Genomic DNA, 22195 nt, shown 5'->3' with positions numbered 1-22195 from the left:
TATAAATAAGACCAATATTCAACTGATGTGGTTTAAGAAAAGTACTGAATTGGGGAGTATATGAATTCTAGCCTCAAATCATTTAACCTCTGAGCCTTAGTTATCATTTAAAAATTTTCATAAAGAAATGGTTAATGTCACTATATAATAAAGTATTGGAAAATTATGAATTGTATGAGAAAATAAATTATTAGAGGCAAAAATCAAGACTTCTGAACCAAATCAAAATTAGATCAAAACATTTATTTTTTATGTTACAAAAGCAAAAATAAAGTCAAGCAGGTAATGGAATAAACATTTTTTTAAGTGCCCCATCCTGGATTCTCTGTCCTAGAATTTAGCAAGCAGTTCAAGTTTAGGTTACTTCAACACTTCTTCGGGATGCTATGAGGTCTCCATCTTATAACCATGTTTCTCTAGTTCAGCTCTACAACAAAACACAGAAATACATCATCATCAGACATTCTTTATGAGAATGAAACAGATGGTTTATAGAAATAATACAATAAGTCAATCAATCAGCTAAATCTGGGCACCAATTTAAAAAACTATTAAATAGCTTTACTTTAATCCCCCAAGAAGAAATCTATATAAAAAATTGGATGTGAATCAATATAAAGCTAATAAAATTTTAATTTCCCATTAATAAACTTATATTTCAATTTATTAATTTTCTGTTAAATCTATTTATGGAAGAAATTTACTGCTATCTTCCAAATACCATACAAGTGTTCTGTGGATAATAAATATTTTAAAGTTTTAAGAATCATTATCCATATGATTAAGAACACAGATATTGGTATCAAACTTTTAGAAATTTCATAATCATTACAATAGGTATTATTGCTATTTACAAATAAAGAGTAAGCAGATTGCTTTCCATATTTACATATACCTATTGAGCTAAGCAAGACAGAAATTATACATCAAATTTAAGGGTGAATAAGAATTATTATGCATTAAGTATATGTAGGCAAAATAAATATATTATAAAATATTAAATGAAACTTTACTTTCTCATTTTAAATGTGAATAAAAATCTCAAACATTTATATTGGAATAAACACGCACTTTAAAAACATAGTTTTATAATTTTAAATAATTTATTCAACTTGAAGTTTCAGTTATACTTTGAAAATGTCAACTGCAATTGTTGATCCGCCTTGTATAAAACATTTGCACAAAAAACATTGAACGCTGTAATGAATTTCAGCTATTTAAACTATTACATCAAATATTACCAGCAACATACCTGCCACAATTCAGATTTTATAATAATTCACACAAAATTATTTGAGGCCAATCGATGACAAAACATTATACAAATGAACAGTATGATTAATCAGTGGTCCCCAACCTTTTCTGGGCCATGGACCGGTTTAATGTCAGAAAATATTTTCACGGACCGGCCTTTATGGTGGGACAGATAAATGTATCACGTGACCAGACAAGCGTCAAGAGTGAGTCTTAGACGGATGTAACAGAGGGAATCTGGTCATTTTTAAAAAATAAAACATCGCTCAGACATAAATATAAATAAAACAGAAATAATGTAAGTTATTTATTCTTTCTTTGCGAACTAGTACCAAATGGCCCACAGACCGGTACCGGTCCATGGCCCAGGGGTTGGGGACCACTGCCCTACATCATTACTTTCAATAAGACAAAGACACTTGTTTGAAAGTATAATTTAGCTTACACATTCTCATACAATCCAATGTAAACACAATGTAAAAAACACATGGTAGAAATGATATATACTATTTATTACTCATTTCCTCAAATTCCTTCAATTTCTTAAAATTTTTAGTTATTTATAATATAAATACTGACCTAAAGTCCCTGAATAATATTAAGGCCAGAAATTATTCATATGAATCATCTTTATTCTGCTCAGGTGTAGAGGGCAGTATGGGCTGGTGGTAACATGCTGGATTATAAATCAAAAGATCACCACAAGTTTCTGACTCTATCCTTTCCTTTGCTAAATTTAAATAAAATACTTTTGTCCCCCTCTCCAGAAAAATATGCCTGTTCTTCCTCTGTTTCCTATTTGAAATGGAAATAATTTTAAAACTTTCTTAAATATAGTTTTCTGCTGCCTTTAACAAAGTCAATGTACATAATTCACTTTCTCTTATTTTAACAATAATGGAAAAAAACAAAACAAAAATGAATCCATGATTTAGGTAAACAAGTACACCAAACCCATCTAGATATGTGTCTGTTTGTCATCCTGACAGGAGGTGGTGACCAACTACATTTATAAATTCTTTACAAAACAAGAAATAATGATATGCTTCTCTATTAGCTAAATTCTTAGAGAAGATGAAAATTCTTTGCTAGAATTTAGGATAATATAAAAAATTAAAAAGAAAATAAATCAAGGTCACTAAATACAGAACACAGAAAAATACAGGAACACTAATATCATGAGTGGGGTCAAACAGAGAAACCCAGCAGAGCAGTAAGGGGACACAGTCAGTGTACGGGATAGTGCGGCTTCTGGAACACTTCCACCACACAACAGATTCTACTTGACAGTACTGGTGACATACCAACAACCTTGCTGAGGGAAGAATACAACTTAACAACCATCTTATTCTCTAATGGAAAGAGGAAGATTTATGCACTTATGAAAATCCACAAACCTAAAGGTAGAAATACAACAGAGATCATAAGAGCACTGTGGAGGCGTCATAAAAACAACCAGCCACAAAGAACATATGGACAATACACTATTTCCAACCAGTAAAAAACCAAAAGGCAAGACGTAGTAATGACAAAAAACCCAATTATCAATAATTTATTAAAAGTCCCCAATAAATTCATAGCATTAATGTCTTGATTTAATTTTTAAGAGAAAAGTGCTATTTTCTGACTAATGAAAGACAAAGGACACTCTAAAGAAATTTGAGTTATCTGAGTAGCAAAGAAAGAAAATTCATTTAGCCTCAACTTAAAAATTTTCAAGATGCTAACAGAAAGGAAAACACTGATATATAACTAAGAACACAGAATAGTGACCAACAGTTGAAAGGCCTAAAAATGAATACCATAACAGCATAATGATTCTAAGGAGGAAGAAAGATGGATGTATATAGAAAATAGGTAGCAAGATGTTCTGATGTGGCTCAGTTTTAAAAGGATTAAACCAAACATAAATGCAAAAAGAAAGTGGCGAGAACTTGCTTATATAGAATTCAATTGTAGAATAGACTGATTTCTGTAAAAAAGAACAGAAAGAACTTTTGAGAGCTATATATGAATAAAGAAAAATAAGAGAGATCTAATGCTTACCATTTTTAGAGAAAAACCAGGATTACTGTTTAACAGCTATTGTTCCTATCTTTCATATAAAACTGCAAATGAAAAAAAAATCAAGACAAAAGTGAAAACTAACATGGGTGAGATAACTCCATACCGCATTAAAGTAGCTTAAAGTCTCAAGGCTCTGAATAATTACATCTCAGGGTACTGAAAGAATGAAAAGATAGTCAAAAATAGGAGTCAGAAATTTTGAGAAATCATAGAAATTGTAATAGTACCAGAATAACAGTAAAATTGTAATAGTACCAGAATAACAGTAAAAAGTAAATTGTATTATTCCCAAAAAGGGGAGAAAGGAGATGGGTAAAATTGTTATCAGTCTCCAGAATAACACTAAAACTGTCATTAGTCTCCAAAATACTAAAGTCTTTAGAATGCAGGGTTTTGAGACCATAAAAAAAATGCTCTGTAGAATAAAAGCTGTATCATGATTAAAAGTAAATTCTGAAATTTTGTTATAAATTATCTCACTTTCCTTTTGAAGAAATATACAAGACTAGAAAAGTAGAGGACTAATAGAACTTCCACATCTTGATTTAAGCAAAGTATGTGCCAGTCTACTAAGATATCTTTGTGGCAAAGACCAACATATATAAGTTGAATCAAAATAAAAACAGGATCCTGCCCAAATAGCTCAGTTGGTTAGAGCATTATTGGGAGTACACATGTTGCTGGTTCGATCCCCAGTCAAGGCATATGCAGGAATAGATGAACGTTTCTGTCTTGATCTCTCTCTCTTTCCCTTCCTCTCTCTCTCTAAAATAAATAAATTTTTTTAAAAATTTAAAAATAAATAAAATAAAATCAGGAAGGAAGGAAAGGACTGTCCTTGCAACAAATGGTACTGGTACAACTGGATATTCACATTCAGAAGAATGAAGTTGGACTCTTACCTTAACAACATATATAAAAATTAAGTCAAAACGGATTTAAGCCTGACCAGGCGGTGGTGCAGTGGACACAGTGTCGGACTGGGATGCCGAGGACCCAGGTTCGAGACCCCGAAGTCACCAGCTTGAGGGCTCATCTGGTTTGAGAAAAGCTCACCAGCTTAGACCCAAGGTCACTGGCTCGAGCAAGGGGTTACTTGGTCTGCTGAAGGCCCCCGGTCAAAGCACATATGAGATAGCAATCAGTGAACAACTAAGGTGTCGCAATGTGCAACGAAAAACTAATGATTGATGCTTCTCATCTCTCTGTTCCTGTCTGTCTGTCCCTATCCCTCTCTCTGACTCTCTCTGTGTCTTTGTTAAAAAAAAAAAATGGATTTAAGATCTAAATATAAGAGCTAAAATTCTAAATCAAAACACATAGGTAAATTTTCATAACCTTGAATTTGTCAATGAATTCTTTAAAAGAAGATGAATGAGACTTCACCAGAATGAAAAACTTTTGTGCAAAGAAGACTATGAAGAAAGTAGAAAGACAACCTAATGGATGGGAGAAAATATTTGTAAATAATGTCTGATAAGGACCCAGTACCAAGAATATATGAAGAACTTGTACAACTCAACAACAAAAAGACAAACAACCCAACTTAAAAATCGGCAAATGACCTGAATAGATATATAATGGCCAACAAATACAAGAAAAGAAGAGCTCATCATTAGTCATTAGAAAAATGAAAAATCAAAACCACAATGAGATACCAATTCACACCCACTAGGATGGTTATAATAATAATAAAAATAAATTAACAAGTTTCGGTGAGAATATGATGAGATTAGAAACATCACAAACTGCTGGTAGTTATGTAAAATTATTCTGCTGCTGTGGAAAACAGTTTGGTAGTTCCTCAAAAAATAAACCAGAATTATGATATGACTCAGCAATTATACCTAGAGGATTATATCCCCTATAATCCTATATAACTAACTAAAAATGGGTATTCAAACAAAAACTTGTACATAAATGTTCATAGCAACACTGTTTACAACAGTCATAAACTAGAAACAACCCAAATGTCTCTCAGCTGATAAATGGATAAACCAATTGTGGCACACCCATACAATGAAATATTATGCAACTATTAAAAGGAATGAAGTACTGATACATGGTACAGCCTGGATGAAACTTGAAAATGTTATGCTAAGTGAAAGAAGCAAGACACACAAGATCACTTACTGCGTGATTCATTTACATGAAATACCTAGAACAGGCAAATCCACAGACAGAAAGTGAATCAGTGGTTGCTAGGGGCTGGGGGAAAAGAGGAATGCAGACTGACAGCTTAATGGTACAATGTTTCCTTCCGGGGTGCAGAAAAATGTTTTGGAATTAAATAGAGATGATAGTTGCCCGACACTGTGAATATATAAAATGTCATTAAACTGTACACTTTAAAATGGTTAATTTTATATTTTACAAATTTTACTTCAATCAATCATATTAGATAGATCTGTACATGAATGTGAAAAAGTACAACTTCCACACCCCAATTGGGACTTAGCATTCTATGATTCTAATTTCTAACGAGTTATTCAATACTGGCAGAAAATTAACTTCAATAGAATTTAAACCACAAGAATAAAAAAGAGCATATATGCTTCTATTTAACTACTTTTATAAAGAGTCTAGAAAGAACAAAAGTTCTAGGTAATTAAACAAGAATTCATGTTTAGAAACACAGAAAATGAAGGCAAAATGAATTACTTTTCATAACCCAAAAAACCTATTTCAAAGATTAATTATCTTTTAAGAGTTCAATTATCTTATGCCGATGACATATTCTGTGTTATACATTAACAATAAGTTATATAAAAACCTGGCTTAAAGCTTACCGTAACTGATTGGAGAAGTCATCCTCTACATTGTCATCATCCCAATTATCCTCCCAGACATGTGCATCTTCATCTTCATCTAAACCAGTCCAGTCTGAAAACAGAAACAGATGCCATCTAAATAGTTCTCATATTATTTCCATTAATACAAAAACTTCAGAAAGTTTGCCACTGAAGACTTTAACAATTCAAAACATCTAATACCATATATATGAGAAATAGTAACCTTCCTCTTTACAATCAATTCATGCTGTCATGTATGTTCTCTCAATTCTTGAATTTGCAGATAATCTAAAACAGAATATAAAAATTCTATTTGCCATGAAAATTTCTCATAATTTCAGAAAGATATTTACTTTCCTGATTTTTCCTTGGGCTAGTTTTATAAGGTCTATTTCACAATTTTTCAAAACACAGCACTAACAGTGCTGAAGCAAGTTGAGTAGAGGAAAGTACCAGCCTGTAATACAAAATGGCTAAACATAAAAAAGGTAACTCATATACAAATAAATAGTAGACCAAATATCTTCTTAAACTTAATTGTAAAATTGTTTTAGAGGAAAATGCCTTTATTCTTTAAGACATGCACACTGAAATATATAATAGTCAAGTGTTATTTGGTTGACAGTTTACTTACAAATGGTTCTTATTAAATATATGTGATATCACATATGATATACATGATAGAAAGTAAACATGACAAAATGTTGCCAACTCATGAAATCTACTTTTGTCCTCTTTAAAACTGAGGTATAACTAATAGAAAACATTATATTAGATGTAGGTGTATAACATAATGATTTGATATTTATGTATAGTGTAAAATGATTATTATCATGATAAGTCTAACATTATACAGTTACACCTTTTTTCTTGTGATGAGGACTTTTAAGATTTAGTCTCTTAATGATTTCCAAATATGTAATACAGCATTAACTATAGTCACCACACTGTATATTACCTCCTCATGACTTAATAACTGCAAGTTTGTAACTTCTGACCCCTTCACCCATTTCACCCAGTCCCCCACTCTAATTTGTCCTCAGTTTTATACTTTTTTACAGGGTTAAAAGATTCAACATAAAGTGAAAAATAATTTTTTAAAATCAGTTTGGAAATTACCTCTAGAAGCCTTCCGTATTCCTTTCTCCTCCTCACCTTCAGAGATTGTCTTTTACGTGTATTTCTATCACAGCACTTATATACTATACAATCATAATAGAGTTTATATGTCTATGTTCATTACTAGTGTCTGAGGGTCAAGAGTAACAACTGTATTTTGTTTACCTTTGTATTCTTAAACAGTTCCTAGAATATGCACAACAAATTGTTGTGAAACATGAAACAGAACTCCAAATCAGACCTTGTAAATTTCTGTTTGATCCCCTTTCCTCCAAAATCAGTAATTCTGAGTCACAGACATGTACTTTTTTAAGTACTATATGTCCTAGCCATTAGCATCATCTTAGTAGATACCTATTACAAACATGGCTAAGTACATTTAAACCTGAAAAGAAAAACAACTAATAACAAAAGGTATGAGTTAGGTTTTTCTTATAATGCACATTTAAATTTAAAGCTATTCATCAATGATTCATTAGTACTTTACTCATTATATAGTCTCGACAAAAATTTTAAATGTGATAAGCGATAAAATACACCCTAAATTTTGTGATCAGTATATAAAGCCCCTATATTATGCTTCCCTACCAATCACCATAGATAAAGAATCCAAGACAATAATTAACTGTTTGAATTACAACTTAAATATTTTAAATTATTTAATGAGTACCATTAAGGAACTTAATGTTCAGAGACAGACCAGAAACTATAACCAATTTAAAAAGAAACTTTAAGGATTTTCTTTATTAACTAGGAATGTACTAAACTATATTATGTAAAAAGTTTGTGATAGAGTATAGTAGCCCCAAATATTATTTCCAACACTTACAAAATCTCCATACTGCACACGTTACAATATATGCAAATTATAATACATGTAAATTCTACCAAGAGACAGATAACATAAACAAGTTGTGACTGTTGTAATTTCTAGGATTAACCTAAAATCCCTTGCAAGATCTCTCTGCACTGTTTTAATTTTCAATTAAAACATAAACCAATAACCATGCAATTTCATTTAATCACTCAGTTGTATTAAACCCAGAAATACCAAATACCTTTTTTTTTAATTCAGTGAGAGGAGGGGAGGCAGAGACAGACTCCCACTTGCACCCCCACCGGGATCCACCCGGCAAGCCAACTAGGGGACGATGCTCTGCCCATCTGGGGTGCTGCTCCCTTGCTCAGCAACCAAGATCCTCTCAGTGCCTAAGGCAGAGACCACTGAGCCATCCTCAGCACCTGGGACCAACTCGCTTCAATCAAGCCATGACTGCAAGATGGGAAGAGAGAGAGGGCGGTGCAGTAGGGGTGGAGCAGATGGGCGCTTCTCCTGTGTGGTCTAACTGGGAATCAAACCTGGGACATCCACACACAGGCCCACACTCTACCACTGAGCCAACTGGCCAGGGCCAGAAATACTTTTTTTTAAAAGGGCAAAATAATAAAATCAAGTAAGAATACCCAATTCATATCTAATGCCTTCCTTCAATATGTAGGATGACTTATGAAGTGTATACATTATCTTCAACACTTTATCCATTGCAAGGATTAATCATGTAAATAATGACATCTGTGTTGACTTCAGTGTGCAGCCCTCCAGATGTGCACTGGCTAAAAAAAAATACCATATTTTAAGAAGTCAGAATTAGAAATAACCAATAACAGATGCCTAATACATAAGTTTCTAACAATTCTAATTATTTAAGACTTTTCCCCCAAATATGGCTTTCTTCACATGTGCCAGTGAGAATTACATCTATGACTACCTTTAAATTTCAAAAATCTGAGCTATCAAAGATCCTAAATTCTTATCTAAGTATCACCTTAACATTTAAGTGTGAAAAACAATTTTCTCTTTATGTTTTTAAAATTACTTTTCCCACCCTCCAACATGCATTTCAAATTTTCTTAAAAGTATGAAGGATACACTTTGGAGAAGAGTAAAGAGGAAATACAATTTATGCCAGATAGTGTTGCAATGTCCAGTCTATACCCATTTTCAGGAGGACCAAATTCTCATTTATTCCTTAATAGTCAAGTTACTCTGAATATAAACAAACTAAACTCCAACAGAGTTTCTTTAAATAAATTAAAAAAAGTGCCTGTATATGCAGAACATTATATAAAAGAAAATACAAAAGAGAAAGATAAAACTTCAAAAAAGTTCTAAATTGTACATGCACCATCACAGTTGAGTATAAAAAAGAGCAACAGTTCCAAATAACATCATTATGCTCAGGAATATGATAATGAAGCCATGCTAAATCTAGATAAATGTACATGTGTTCCTGCTTAAGAAATATAAAAGTGATGAAAACTTTTTAAATAAAATTTCATTTCTGTAAGTTATCATGATACAAAATATCCCTATCCTAGAGATCTTAATGTCTATATTCAGGGCTAAGATATCAGTACTTACCTGGCATAGTTCACTGTACCCCTGTATTTTCTCATACTAAGATCAGTAAGGGACTTCAGAGTAACAACCAAATCAAGTTTTAAAAGATGTTATCAGACTATTAGTGAGCTTTTAGTTATTTGTTGCCAAAAGTTTGAAAGAGGCTCAAAATAACTTACATAACCATTTATAGTTTTTCTTACATAAAAAAAAAAGGAATTCAAACAATTCTTTTTTATCAAAAATTGTTTAATCTGGCAGAATGGTTCCACTACAAAGTCATGTTGACTCTGGTTTACTTGGTTGATCAATGATTTTAAAGCTCTCTTATAACATTCTCCAAAGCCATTACTACTCTATTTCCCCAAGCGCTCATGCCCTACACTCATCTCAATTCCGTCATTCTGATCCTTCACACTACTGAGTCAAGGGTATCCAATGTGAACTACACCATCTGTCATACATTAGACATGCCAGTGCAAAATCACAACCTCTGACTATATACTCCCCACACTCTATTATCAAACTAGTTGCCAAAGTTCCCTTATTATTCTTTCCTCTCTCCCTTCATTTTTTCATAACAACCTATTTCAGGCCCTTAGTCCTCACCCAAGCTATTTCAACAATTTGCGAATTAGCTTCCTTGACTCTCTTTGTATCCTTCGACATCAATTCTGCTGGGTTCATTTTCCCCCAAATGCCTATCTAAAGGAAAGCTCATACATATCAAACAAACAAATCCACATCCCACCTACCAAAGGACAAAATCCAAACCTGTCAACTGGCTTAAAGCTTTCCCTGATTAGGTCCCAAACCACCTACATTTGCAACTACTATTTCACAGCCCAATTATACACATTGATTTTCCACCTTCAAGCATCTACTTCTTTGCCCTCTTTGAGGATCTCCTTTCCTACATTTATTTCTATCTTTTGAAAACTGAATGTTGTTGCTATCTCATATTGTATACAACTGGAAATAATTTCCTTCTTCTCAACTGCTGTTGAACTTTATTAATTAATCTATCTCTCCTCCCACCCCAACCACCATCAGCAGCAGCAAGTGGAATGAAACAAGATAGGCCTGACCTGTGGTGGCGCAGTGGATAAAGCGTCAACCTGGAAACGCTGAGGTTGCCAGTTCAAAACCCTGGGCTTGCCTGGTCAAGGCACATATGGGAGTTGATGCTTCCTGCTCCTCCCTCTTCTTTCTCTCTCTTTCTCTTTCTCTCTCTCTCTCTCTCTCCTCTCTATAATGAATAAATAAAATCTTAAAAAAAAAAAAAATAGTTGACCTTTGAAACCAGATAAACTCTTCCACAGAAGCCCAACAAATAAAGACAGTCAAAAGCTAAGTTGTTATGGTTTAACTGGGGGTGAGGAGTAGGACTTGGAGTCCCACATCCCAGAATTAGCACCTGCAAAATAATGAAAAACTCAAACTTGTTATGAAAACTACTGTTCCATTATCTACATTGACATTTATATCATTAAGTCCAAAGAAATATTTACCTAAGGAGTCAAATTTGGCTCCGTGCAGCCTCTAGCTGTGACCTTGGTTTTTTTCCTGAACCCCAAATATAAAATCATAGATTGCTATAAGGATTAAATGAGAGAGACTATGTATCTAAAGCACTTAGTATTGCAAATGGCAGTTAACAGCATTTTATCTCTGCACCATTCAGTGCCAGATTTATAGAAAAGACTCAAATATGTATACAGTGAATATATAATTTATTATGTGCTAATCACTGCCTGGGAACTTGAAGGGTGATGGAGGTAAAAAAAAAAAAAAAAAAAGAAACATGTTTCAGAACAAAGATAATTCCACTTTTACCAAGCATTAAAAATATACAGGGTGGGTCCTGACCTGTGGTGGTGCAGTGGATAAAGCATCGACCTGGAACACTGAGGTCGCTGGTTCGAAACCCTGCACTTGTCTGGTCAAGGCACATATGGGAGTTGATGCTTTCTGCTCCTCCCACTTCTCTCCCTCCCTCTCTCCTCTCTAAAATGAATAAATTAAAAAAAAATTTAAAAAAATACAGGATGGGCCTGACCAGGCGATGGCGCAGTGGATAGAGCATAGGACTGGGATGCGGAGGACCCAAGTTCAAGACCCTGAAGTCGCCAGCTTGAGCGCGGGCTCATCTGGTTTGAGCAAAGGTTGCTGGCTTGAACCCAAGGCTGCTGGCTTGAGCAAGGGGTTTCTCAGTCTGCTGAAGGCCCGCAGTCAAGGCACATATGAGAAAGCAATCAATGAACAACTAAGGTGTCCTAACGAAAAACTAATGATTGATGCTTCTCATCTCTCTCTGTTCCTGTCTGTCTGTCCCTACCTATCCCTCTCTGTCTCTGTAAAAAAAAAATACATACACACACACACACACACACACACACACACACACACGGTGGGGCAAAAGGAGGTTTACAGTTGTGAGCACAAGAAAGTTTATTTTTGTATTATTTATTATTGTATGATTTTCCACATGTAAACCTACTTTTACCATACCCTATTGAACAGAACACAAAACTAGTGAAAAGTTATTTGGTGAATTTTTAGTATTTCAGAAGCATAGTTTTTTAAAACTTTTATTTTTCCCTAAATGTTTTCACAATCTATCACATCTTTCAATGAGTAATATTTAACAACTGAAGCAGTAACATTAAGTCTCCATAACTTATTGCTTATAGAATCAGTGAAAGGGCTAATCAAATAGTTTTTCAAAATTGTTTTTACTGTGTGATATCCTGAGTCACACCTCTCATTACCCACTCTCAAGCACCAATATCTTAATTTGGTTTTTTTCACTCCACTGTATTTTTTATACGTCTTGTCCATCTTTCCACATTCTTAAACAATGTATGCTATTGTTCTATGTATTTTCATATTTTATACGAATAACCACACTATTTTTAAAAGTACTCCTAGAAAATAATTTTAACACTAGAAAATAAATAATCAAATAATCCACAAACTCAACACGCTTAGGTTTGGATATACCTAAAATTAAAAATATTGACATTTCTCAAAAATTGTTCAAATTCTAAGTAAATCAAATACCAAATAGCATCCCAAATCCAAATCCCTCAATAGATTAGGGGGCAGGGGAGAGCTCTAATATTCACTGAATACCAATTTTATGCCAAACTCCATGCTACACTTTACATGTACCATTGTTATGGACTGAATATCTGTTCCTCAAACTCCCTAACCCTTAAAGTGACTGTATTTGAAGATGGGGACTTTAGAAGGTAATTAGGGTTGCATGAAGTCATGAGAGTGGAGTCCTCATGATAAGATTATTAGTGCCATTATAGGAAGAGACACCAGAGAGCTTGCTCTCTTCTCCGCCTTATAATTATATAGTGTGATGGCAATAGTCTGCAAGACAGAAAGAGAGTCCTGAGTGAATCGGCTAATACCTTATCTTGGGCTTTCCAGGTTCCAGAACTGTGAGAAAATAAATTTCTGTTGTTTAAGCCACTCAGTATATGATATTTTGTTATAGCAGCTCCAGCGGACTAATAGAATCATGTAATCCTTATATAACTCTAATTATTATCCACAAATTACATATAAAGAAACTAAGAATTAAGAAGGTAACAATAATGGTCATCTCACTCAAAGAAACCAACCCAAATCAAAATGATACAATTATATGTTTCATACACCAGGTTCAGAATGACTAAAATGTTAAATATGGAGCACAGGCAACCTAATGAGGGAAAAGGCAAAATGTAGATGTAACTGTTAATTAAGATAACCCTTCTCATTAAGTCAATTTGAAAATATACATATATGTTAAATTTCAAACTGCACCTGGTCCTGGATGAGGTTAAGAGCCCAAGCAGAAACAATTACAGGGGCATTCCTGTGGAAGTAGCAGGACTGGTGTCAGAGCCTGCACTGGGTGAAGAGTGAGGAGGGGAGAGGGTGGCCTGACAAAGAAGTTTGAAGCCCAAGCGGGATGAGGAGGGCTTGTGTGGGTGGAAGGGGCAACAGAGATTGGTTAAGAAGGAGGATGACTAAGTAGATAATAACGGAAGCCAGGTTTCTCATTGTTGGAGAAGGGTATTGCAAATACGGAAAGAAAAGAAAAAATAAACCGTTATTGGTGCTACCTGTGTGAACTCATGATTTTATACAAACACATATACAGATGTAAAAGTGTATATATGTACACACACATTTGTATAATTCCTAGATCCTTCCACTGAGATGGTCCTTAAAGCAATCAGCACACTGGAGTTAAGATCTTGCCTTCTAAATATTCTCCACTAAAAGGAATGTGCCTTGGAGAAATGGCTGATTCTAGGACTAAAGCAAGGAAATTACAATTAGCCAGGAACACCTTCTTGTGCCAGAATGTTAGGAAATACACAAAGAATGATGGTGACATATTGAAAGTCACAGTTGACAGCTTAAAGAGTTTCCCAATGTTCAAATATGGGACAATTTGAGGGTCAAAGTAAATAATAGCAATAAATTATAACTCAATGAATGAGAATCTATGAGTCTGTACCATTATTTTTTTTAAAGACTTTATTTATTCATTTTTAGAAAGAAGAGTGAGAGTAGGGAGGAAGGGAGGAACAAGAAGCATCAACTCCCATTTGTGCCTCAACTGGAAAAGCCCAAGGTTTTGAATTGGGGACCTCAGCATTCCAGGTCGACGCTTTATCCACTGTGCCACCACAGGTCAGACAAGTCTGTACTATTATTAATAAACAAATGAAAAAACTGAAAGTTTGACAATAGATGGAACAGTCTATTTACATGGTTTCAAAATCTCTCTTCAAAAAATACCTATTAATTATAAAGGGAAAATGAGTAACCCAACAATGGAAAACTCTCAGAAACTACCTTAATAAAGTGATCAAAGTGAACATCGTCAGTAATGGAATAAGAATCATGTTCTTCCTGACAGGATGCAGTAAGAACACAGCATCCTATTATAGTCCTATCAAAATGCAGAACCTGATTATTTAACATACATACAAGGCACTAGTAGTGCACAACTATTAAAAAGCACGAGGTATATTTTTATATTAATGTAAGACATAAAACATAAAAATTATGTCTAAGACATAAAACATAAAAATTAGGAGACTGGTATACATAATACAGTGCTCTGTGTATATTTAAAAAATACAAACATACACAAAATTATATGTATATAAATTCTGAATGAATACTTAGTTTTGTTACTTATCAGAGCAGTTTTTATTAGTAAATATTGATTTCACCTTGTAGGCTAATTTTGTATCTAGCAAAATCTTACTAATTCAAATTAACGTGAAAGGAAAACCTGTCTGAATTATAAAACAAAGAAGCATACAGAAATCTGAACAAAACAAAGTAATTTCAAATGTTATTTCTCACTCTAACTGGATAGTTCCCTGAATGAAGTCGGTTCTACACATTAAAAGCTGAAGATAACAAATATTCTGTAAGGTGACCAATAAATGGCAAATTACTACTTAATGCTAATAAATCAATCAATCTGTTGTGAAGGTCTTTGTCTTCTCAAAAAAAAAAAATTCTTTGCTTTTCCTTTTAGCTTTAACAAGATTTTTTACTATGTAACTACAACATTTTGAACAAATTGCTACTAACAACATAAACTTAGAACAGGAACAAACTACATATTCTGCAAAAGCTGGTAAGATAAAAGTTGCTGAGAAAAATACTGTGTATCTTCAGGTATACAGGTATCTCAAGATCCTTTTTAAGCAGTCAATTCGCAACTATACCGCTCACAAAAAAGTAGGGGATATTTCAAAATGAATAAGAAGCAATAAAATATGCCCTACATTTTGTGAGCAGGGTACTTATTTTAAATACAGATTCATTCACTCAACAAGCATTTACTGATCACCTACAATGTACCAGGCACTTTGCTAAATGCTAAGAATAAAAATCGGGTTGGGGACTAACTACTTTAATGGCAAGCCTCAGTTTCCACAGGATTGTGGTGATAATTGGCCTATGTTATGTAAATAGGGTGCCTAACATTGTACCTTGTATATGATAAACAATGGATAAATGCTATTCTGAAATGTGAAGCTTGCATAAGAAGTAGATCCTGCCCTCAATAAGCCAGTTTTCTACTGCATAGTCCATAACTATGAACGAACTTTTGAAAGAGAACATGTGTGACAGATAAATCTATTATCAAAACAGAAAACAAACAATCCCCACAATATATAATGAATCCCCAAACTGAAAAGAAATGTGCTTTGGGTTAGAGTTTGTGTAGTATGCACACTAATATCTTCTTCCTTAAAAAATAAAAAAAAAAGTACACTATAAACACAAAAAACAAATGTTCCAGCCGTGTGGTTTTATGATTTAATAGAATCACGATGGGTATAACTTAGGACAATTTTGGTAACACAACAATTGCTTAGTTTAACAGATTTGTACAGCATTAACCACAATTCTTTGTACCACCTTCAGATAAGAGTACCCAGCAGTAACCCCCTTTTCTTATGAGATACTTATCCCATGTATAACATGTAGGCTAAAGCAAGTAACTCTGAAAAACCCAAGTAGCCACAACGATCAAACAAATAAACAGCTAAAGAGTTGAAGAACTGGTGTCAACTGGGCCAGCTGTCCCTTCAAGTGCAGCCAGTCATACGACACTGGGAAGTTTCGTAACTGTCCCGAGGTTCAGTTTCTTTATCATCAAAAATGGTACTATCGGTACCTACTTGCTACATTTGTGAAAATGAATTAGTTCCTTTTGGTAACCACGAGGCTAATAAAAACAGACGTTTTAGGATCTTATAAATCCTTCCCTGTATCTCATCTCAAAGTTAAGTAATCAAAACTGAGTGAGGAACAAAGGTCAGACCAGACCGGTCGTAAGCACCGCCTGGCCCGGCCACCCTGGTCCACAGGCTCGGTCCGGAGCGCCCGCGACGAGCGGCACCGGCCTAAGCCGAAACCATCCGGGGAACTCCGAGGTGCGGGGAGGCTGCGGAACCGGGCGGACAACGGGAGGCGGAGGTTCTGCAGCCGCGAACCAGACAGCCCGGCGGAGGAGGCACGGGCCCCTCCCCGAGGAGGAGGAAGGCGGTCAGCCCCGCCGGGGAGCCCCTCCGCGACACTCGGACCCGAGGCCGGCTGCCCGCGGGCAGCACTACCCGGCCCGCCGCCGGGGCCCGACTCCCCGCCGGCGCCCCCGGGCCCGGCCCCGGCTGCCGCGCTCCTCCCCCAGGAGGCCCGAGACACAGTCCGCGCGGCTCACCTTCCGCAGGGAACTCCTCGAACTCGTCGTCCTCCTCCAGGAGCCCCAGGTCTACCGGCTGCTTCTTCTCTGACATCGCAACTCCCCGCGCCCCAAACCTCTCAGGCCGGTAGGAAAGTTGGAGCCTCTCTCCCTCACCACAACCGTCAGCGCCGCGGGAGCCGCCGAGGCCGCTCGACCATAGAGACGCGGGCGAAGAGCGACGGGAGCGGCGCGGGGAATGCTGGGATACTGGAGGTCGGCCCGCGCTTCCTGCGGGTTTAGCAATGTTTCAGAGGGAGGAGCGTTTCTATGTCGTACCTCTGTGTTCTAATCTGAACTCACTGAATTGGTAAACTGAAAATCAGGGTGGGTTTCCCAGACTGGAATAGAATCATAATGTGGAAAAAAAATTAAAAACGGAGGAATGAGGTGTCTGCTAAATGCCAGGCCCTTAGCATGAATTAGTTCTGTGCTTAAACCAAAGCCCTCAGCATGGTATTAAATATCACCACATCACAGAAAATTCAGATTCAGAAATAGCCAAAGTCACAGGTAGTGCTAGATAATCCAAACGCAGATGTGGTCACCTGACTTGAATCTCCAAACTTTTCCCCTGGGCATTCCTCCATCTTGTGGATACAGGGTACTTTAAGGTGACCAATCGTCCTCCCTTAGGGAGGACAGTCCTTCTTATGTAAGTTCCGTCCTTCCTGGAAAAATGACCTCCTACATGTTCTCCTTTTTGATATTGGAAGATTAATCTGTAAATGTCCGTATTCGATCAATGCAGAGTTGATCCACTGTGTGTGATGTGATGTATTTGTATCTAAATAAGTACTTTTTTCTTACAATGATTATTAAAAATTAATAGGCATGTAAGCATAATTATAATATAAAATATTATAAATGTTTTTATTATGCATTTATCATATTACAATGTATTATTGTTGCAATGAATAAAATGTTTTATTTACAATATTGTTTTCTACCATTTATTTTTGTCCTTTTCATTGTAAAAAAGTTGGTCACCTTATGAATATCCTATTAAATAGTGTGTGTGTAATAACTAGTTTACAGGTTATTATAAAATAATGCTATGTAAAACTCAATATACATGATAGTTCATGGGGTTCAAAATGTATCATTTACAAAATTTTATTATTTTTTCCTTCTTTTCCAAGTGAGAGGAGAGGACATATTGAGACAGACTATCCCATGTGCCCCAACGGGAATCAACCCGGCAAAACCACCCCTCACCCCACACCACCACACTCTCCCCAACCCCGGTCTGGGGCCCAAGTTCTGCCCATCTGGGACTGATGCTGGCAACCCAGCTATTTTTGGCGCCTGAGGAGGAGGCTTTGCCCAGGGGCACCTATGCTGGAAATGATGGAGCCATGGTTGCTGGAAGGGAAGAGACAGAGGGGAAGTGGAGGGGTATAGAAGCAGATGGTGTTTCCCCTGTGTGCCCTGACTGGGAATCCAACACAGGGAGTCTACATTCCCTGGCCATGTTCTACCACTGAACCAACTGGCCAGGGCCTAAATTTTTTTCAATATATCATTTGGAATATAGTTGTGACCTACCTTATGAAAATCTATATATGTAATATTATAGTTGAATATTATGTAATATAACTCATTGTGAATTAATAATTGTACATTTTGATACATGAGCTTGTCTATATGTTTAAATCTCATTTCTTCAACAACATTATTTATACCATGTACTTGGCACTGTGCTGAAAGTCAAACATATATAAACAAGATCCTTCCCTCAAGGAGCTCATAATCCACTCAGAGACATGTAAACAGATAGATAGGTCACAATGACACAATAATACATTTGAATCTCTATTTTAATTATTTCATTTATTTATTCATTTTAGAGATGAGAGAGAGAAAGGGGGAGGAGCAGGAAGCCTCAACTCCCATATGTGCCTTGACTGGGCAAGCCCAGGGTTTTGAACCAGCGACCTCAGCATTCCAAGTCAACACTTGATCCACTGCACCACCACAGGTCAGGCCTGAATCTTAATTTTAAAATAAAATTTATCTAAGATGCTAACAGAGTATATGGATGTACATTAAATGGAGGAACAAAATAGAGCACACATTTGGACTAGAATTTGGGAGTGTACAGTTAGATGTAACTTGTCAAAAAATAAGATGACCCTTATAATACTTTTTTAATTTGATTACTGAAAACATTAGCAGTCTTCAAATTAAGTTCCAAGTATATATAATTTGGTATGTTACATAAATAAGTACCAAATAAACAAAAGGAGAGAAAATATGAGAAAAATCTAAAATTGGAAGTGAATGTAGACAGTAAAAATGCAGAAAGTATGTAGTATATTTCTTCATATTAAAGGCCATTTGTAGGGCAAGCATTTGCTAATGTTGATGAGATCTCTTAAGAGCTTTATACTCCCTATCATACCTTTTATATATTATTACAAATTACACTGGGAACCACATACCAAATTGAAGCTTTCAGAAGGCAGTTTGATTTAGACATCAAAGAATAAAAAACAAATTACAGATCTGAGCAGTCATTTTATGCAGAGAAAAAACACTTGCCCAAGGACAAGTTTAGAGAAACAGATTAATGGCTGCCAGGAGATGGGACTAACTGCTAATAGATCTTGGGTTTCCTTGTGAAGTGCTAAAAATATTCTGATACTGGTAGTGATGATGATTGAGGATAGCAATGGCAGACAGTGATGATGGTTGCAATACAATGAATATACTGAACACCACTAAAATGTACACTTCAAAAAGGTGAATTTTCTGTTCTTTGAAGTATGTCTTAATTTTTTAAATGTTATAAAAAATTTGGTGAAGAATCCCAAATTTTACTTCCTGAGCCTATTATTTGACTTATTTGATAGAGGGGGACATCAATTCTTAGCAAAAGAAAAGAACAGCAATATAGTGATATTTTTTCCCTAGATCAGGGGTCCCCAAACTATGGCCTGCAGGCTGCATGCAGCCCCCCAGGCCATTTATCTGGCCCCCACCGCACTTCCGGAAGGGGCACCTCTTTCATTGGTGGTCAGTGAGAGGAGCACAGGATGCATCCATACTCCTGGAGTACTGTATGTGGTGGCATCGCAAAGTGCGGCATCGCTCACGTACAGTACTACTTCCGGTGACGCGGGGCGCACGCATCACAGCTCCAGAAGCACATCATATCACTTGTTACGACTAGCAGTGACAAATATGGAACCAGACATTGACCATCTCATTAGCCAAAAGCAGGCCCATAGTTCCCATTGAAATACTGGTCTACTGGTCAGTTTGTTGATTTAAATTTACTTGTTCTTTATTTTAAATATTGTATTTGTTCCCGTTTTGTTTTTTTACTTTAAAATAAAATATGTGCAGTGTGCATAGGGATTTGTTCATAGTTTTTTTTATATGTCCGGCCCTCCAATGGTCTGAGGGACAGTGAACTGGCCCCCTGTGTAAAAGGTTTGGGGACCCCTGCCCTAGACTGAATGTATTAAATTTAAAGGAATAATTGAGAAACAACCTGGTCCCTGTTTTTAAATTTTTTATTGATTCATTAAATCCAGAATGCTGGAACCACTGGATGACCCCTTATGTTAGCCATCATGGCACATGGTACAATGAGCAATATTTCATTTTAATGGTCATGGCACAGGGGAAAATCTGTGGAAAATTATAGCTATTAAAGTGTAAGAGGCATTAGAGGCATTATTGCTTAGTTAAATTAAGCATATAAGAATATATATTTGATGGACCAGGAAAATTTTATGCTGAATTCCTACTAAACAAGGATTTTTAAATATTACTTAATTTTTTTAAAGTGCATTTTAGATACTTACAGATTAGTAGTGAAAATTAAATGAGATTATATGAGATTAAATGAGATTACATAGTTTATATCTGACACGTAATAAGTGATCAATACATGTTAGTTATTATTAACTATGAGACTTAAATTTTAAATTATCTTAAATCTTTCATACCAATCCTAAAAGTCTCTAAGTGTGGATTTTGTTTCATAGATGATATCTTGGTGATACTTGGTGAGGAAGTCAGTCGCTCCACAAGTTAATAACATGAAGAACAGTAGCTAACATGTATTTAGTACTTTTGTCTCAGGCCCTGTGCCAAGGCCTTTCTGTGTATCTACTTACTGAAATAACTCTTCACAACAGCCCTATCATGTGAGTACTTAAATTTTAAATTTGTTTTATACTTGAGGGAACTGAGACCCAGAGAGGTTGTTCTGTGGCCAAAGTCACAGTGCTAAGGCATGGGGGAGCTATTATATCCTAAGGACTTACTAAAATATAGGGAACAAACTATCGCAACGTGTGAAAAGACAAACAGTTCACACAAGAAACCCAGAATCATTTTTTTTCTGACACTAATAAACATAAACCTAGGTGGGAAAATGGCAAAACTCATAAATGTGGACAGAAGTTCAGAGGGCAAAGAGTTAAAATGAATGAGAAAATTGAACCTTGTGGTTGACTTAGTTCTCTATGGCTAGGAACCCTTCACAACTCTAGTGAGAAGTATTGTAGTGAAAACTATGCCTTTATTTACATACTGTATCATGTCTGTAACTGGTTGATTATATTTCACTTCACAGGAAATCGAGTTAGTAGATTTTATAGTCTATGTTTCCATTTGTCTTGAGCAAATCTTTTTTGTTTTTTGCCTTAAAAGTTTCAGTTGGGATCTATGTGGTATTAGTTACATCACAAAAATGAGAATCCTTAAGTTTGCTATGGAGCAGGGGTCCCCAAACTACGGCCCGCGGGCCGCATGCGGCCCCCTGAGGCCATTTATCCAGCCCCTGCTGCACTTCCATAGGGGGCACCTCTTTCATTGGTGGTCAGTGAGAGGAGCACAGGATGTGGATGCTGTATGTGGTGGCGCCACAAAGTGCAGCGTCGCTCACGTACAGTACTACTTCCTGTGACGCGGGACACACGCCTTACGGCTCCGGAAGCACGTCATAGCACTTGTTATGGCTAGCAGTGACAAATATGGAACCGGACATTGACCATCTCATTAGCCAAAAGCAGGCCCATAGTTCCCATTGAAATACTGGTCAGTTTGTTGATTTAAATTTACTTGTTCTTTATTTTAAATATTATATTTGTTCCTGTTTTGTTTTTTTACTTTAAAATAAGATATGTGCAGTGTGTATAGGGATTTGTTCATAGTTTTTTTTAGTCCGGCCCTCCAATGGTCTGAGAACAGTGAACTGGCCCCCTGTGTAAAAAGTTTGGGGACCCCTGCTATGGAGTAACCATTCAGTAACTAGACAGAATGGAT

General features: G+C 35.9%; 1 protein-coding gene across 1 annotated transcript; it reads right to left on the bottom strand.

The window, feature by feature from the left end:
* Positions 1-228: 228 nt before the first annotated feature.
* Positions 229-17091, bottom strand: SEM1 (SEM1 26S proteasome subunit). Its single transcript, XM_066353927.1, has 3 exons — positions 16892-17091; positions 6111-6204; positions 229-427 (listed from the first exon to the last, which is right to left on the bottom strand). The coding sequence occupies exons 1-3, from the start codon at positions 16965-16967 to the stop codon at positions 385-387; spliced, it is 213 nt and encodes a 70-aa protein (XP_066210024.1). The 5' UTR covers positions 16968-17091; the 3' UTR covers positions 229-384.
* Between the last annotated feature and the right edge of the window lie 5104 nt (positions 17092-22195).

This window comes from Saccopteryx leptura, chromosome 12, assembly GCF_036850995.1.
Source record: "Saccopteryx leptura isolate mSacLep1 chromosome 12, mSacLep1_pri_phased_curated, whole genome shotgun sequence".
NCBI classification, from domain to species: Eukaryota; Metazoa; Chordata; class Mammalia; order Chiroptera; family Emballonuridae; genus Saccopteryx; species Saccopteryx leptura.
The sequence above is the reverse complement of the archived record's forward strand: the minus strand, read 5'-3'. Positions and strand labels throughout refer to the sequence as shown.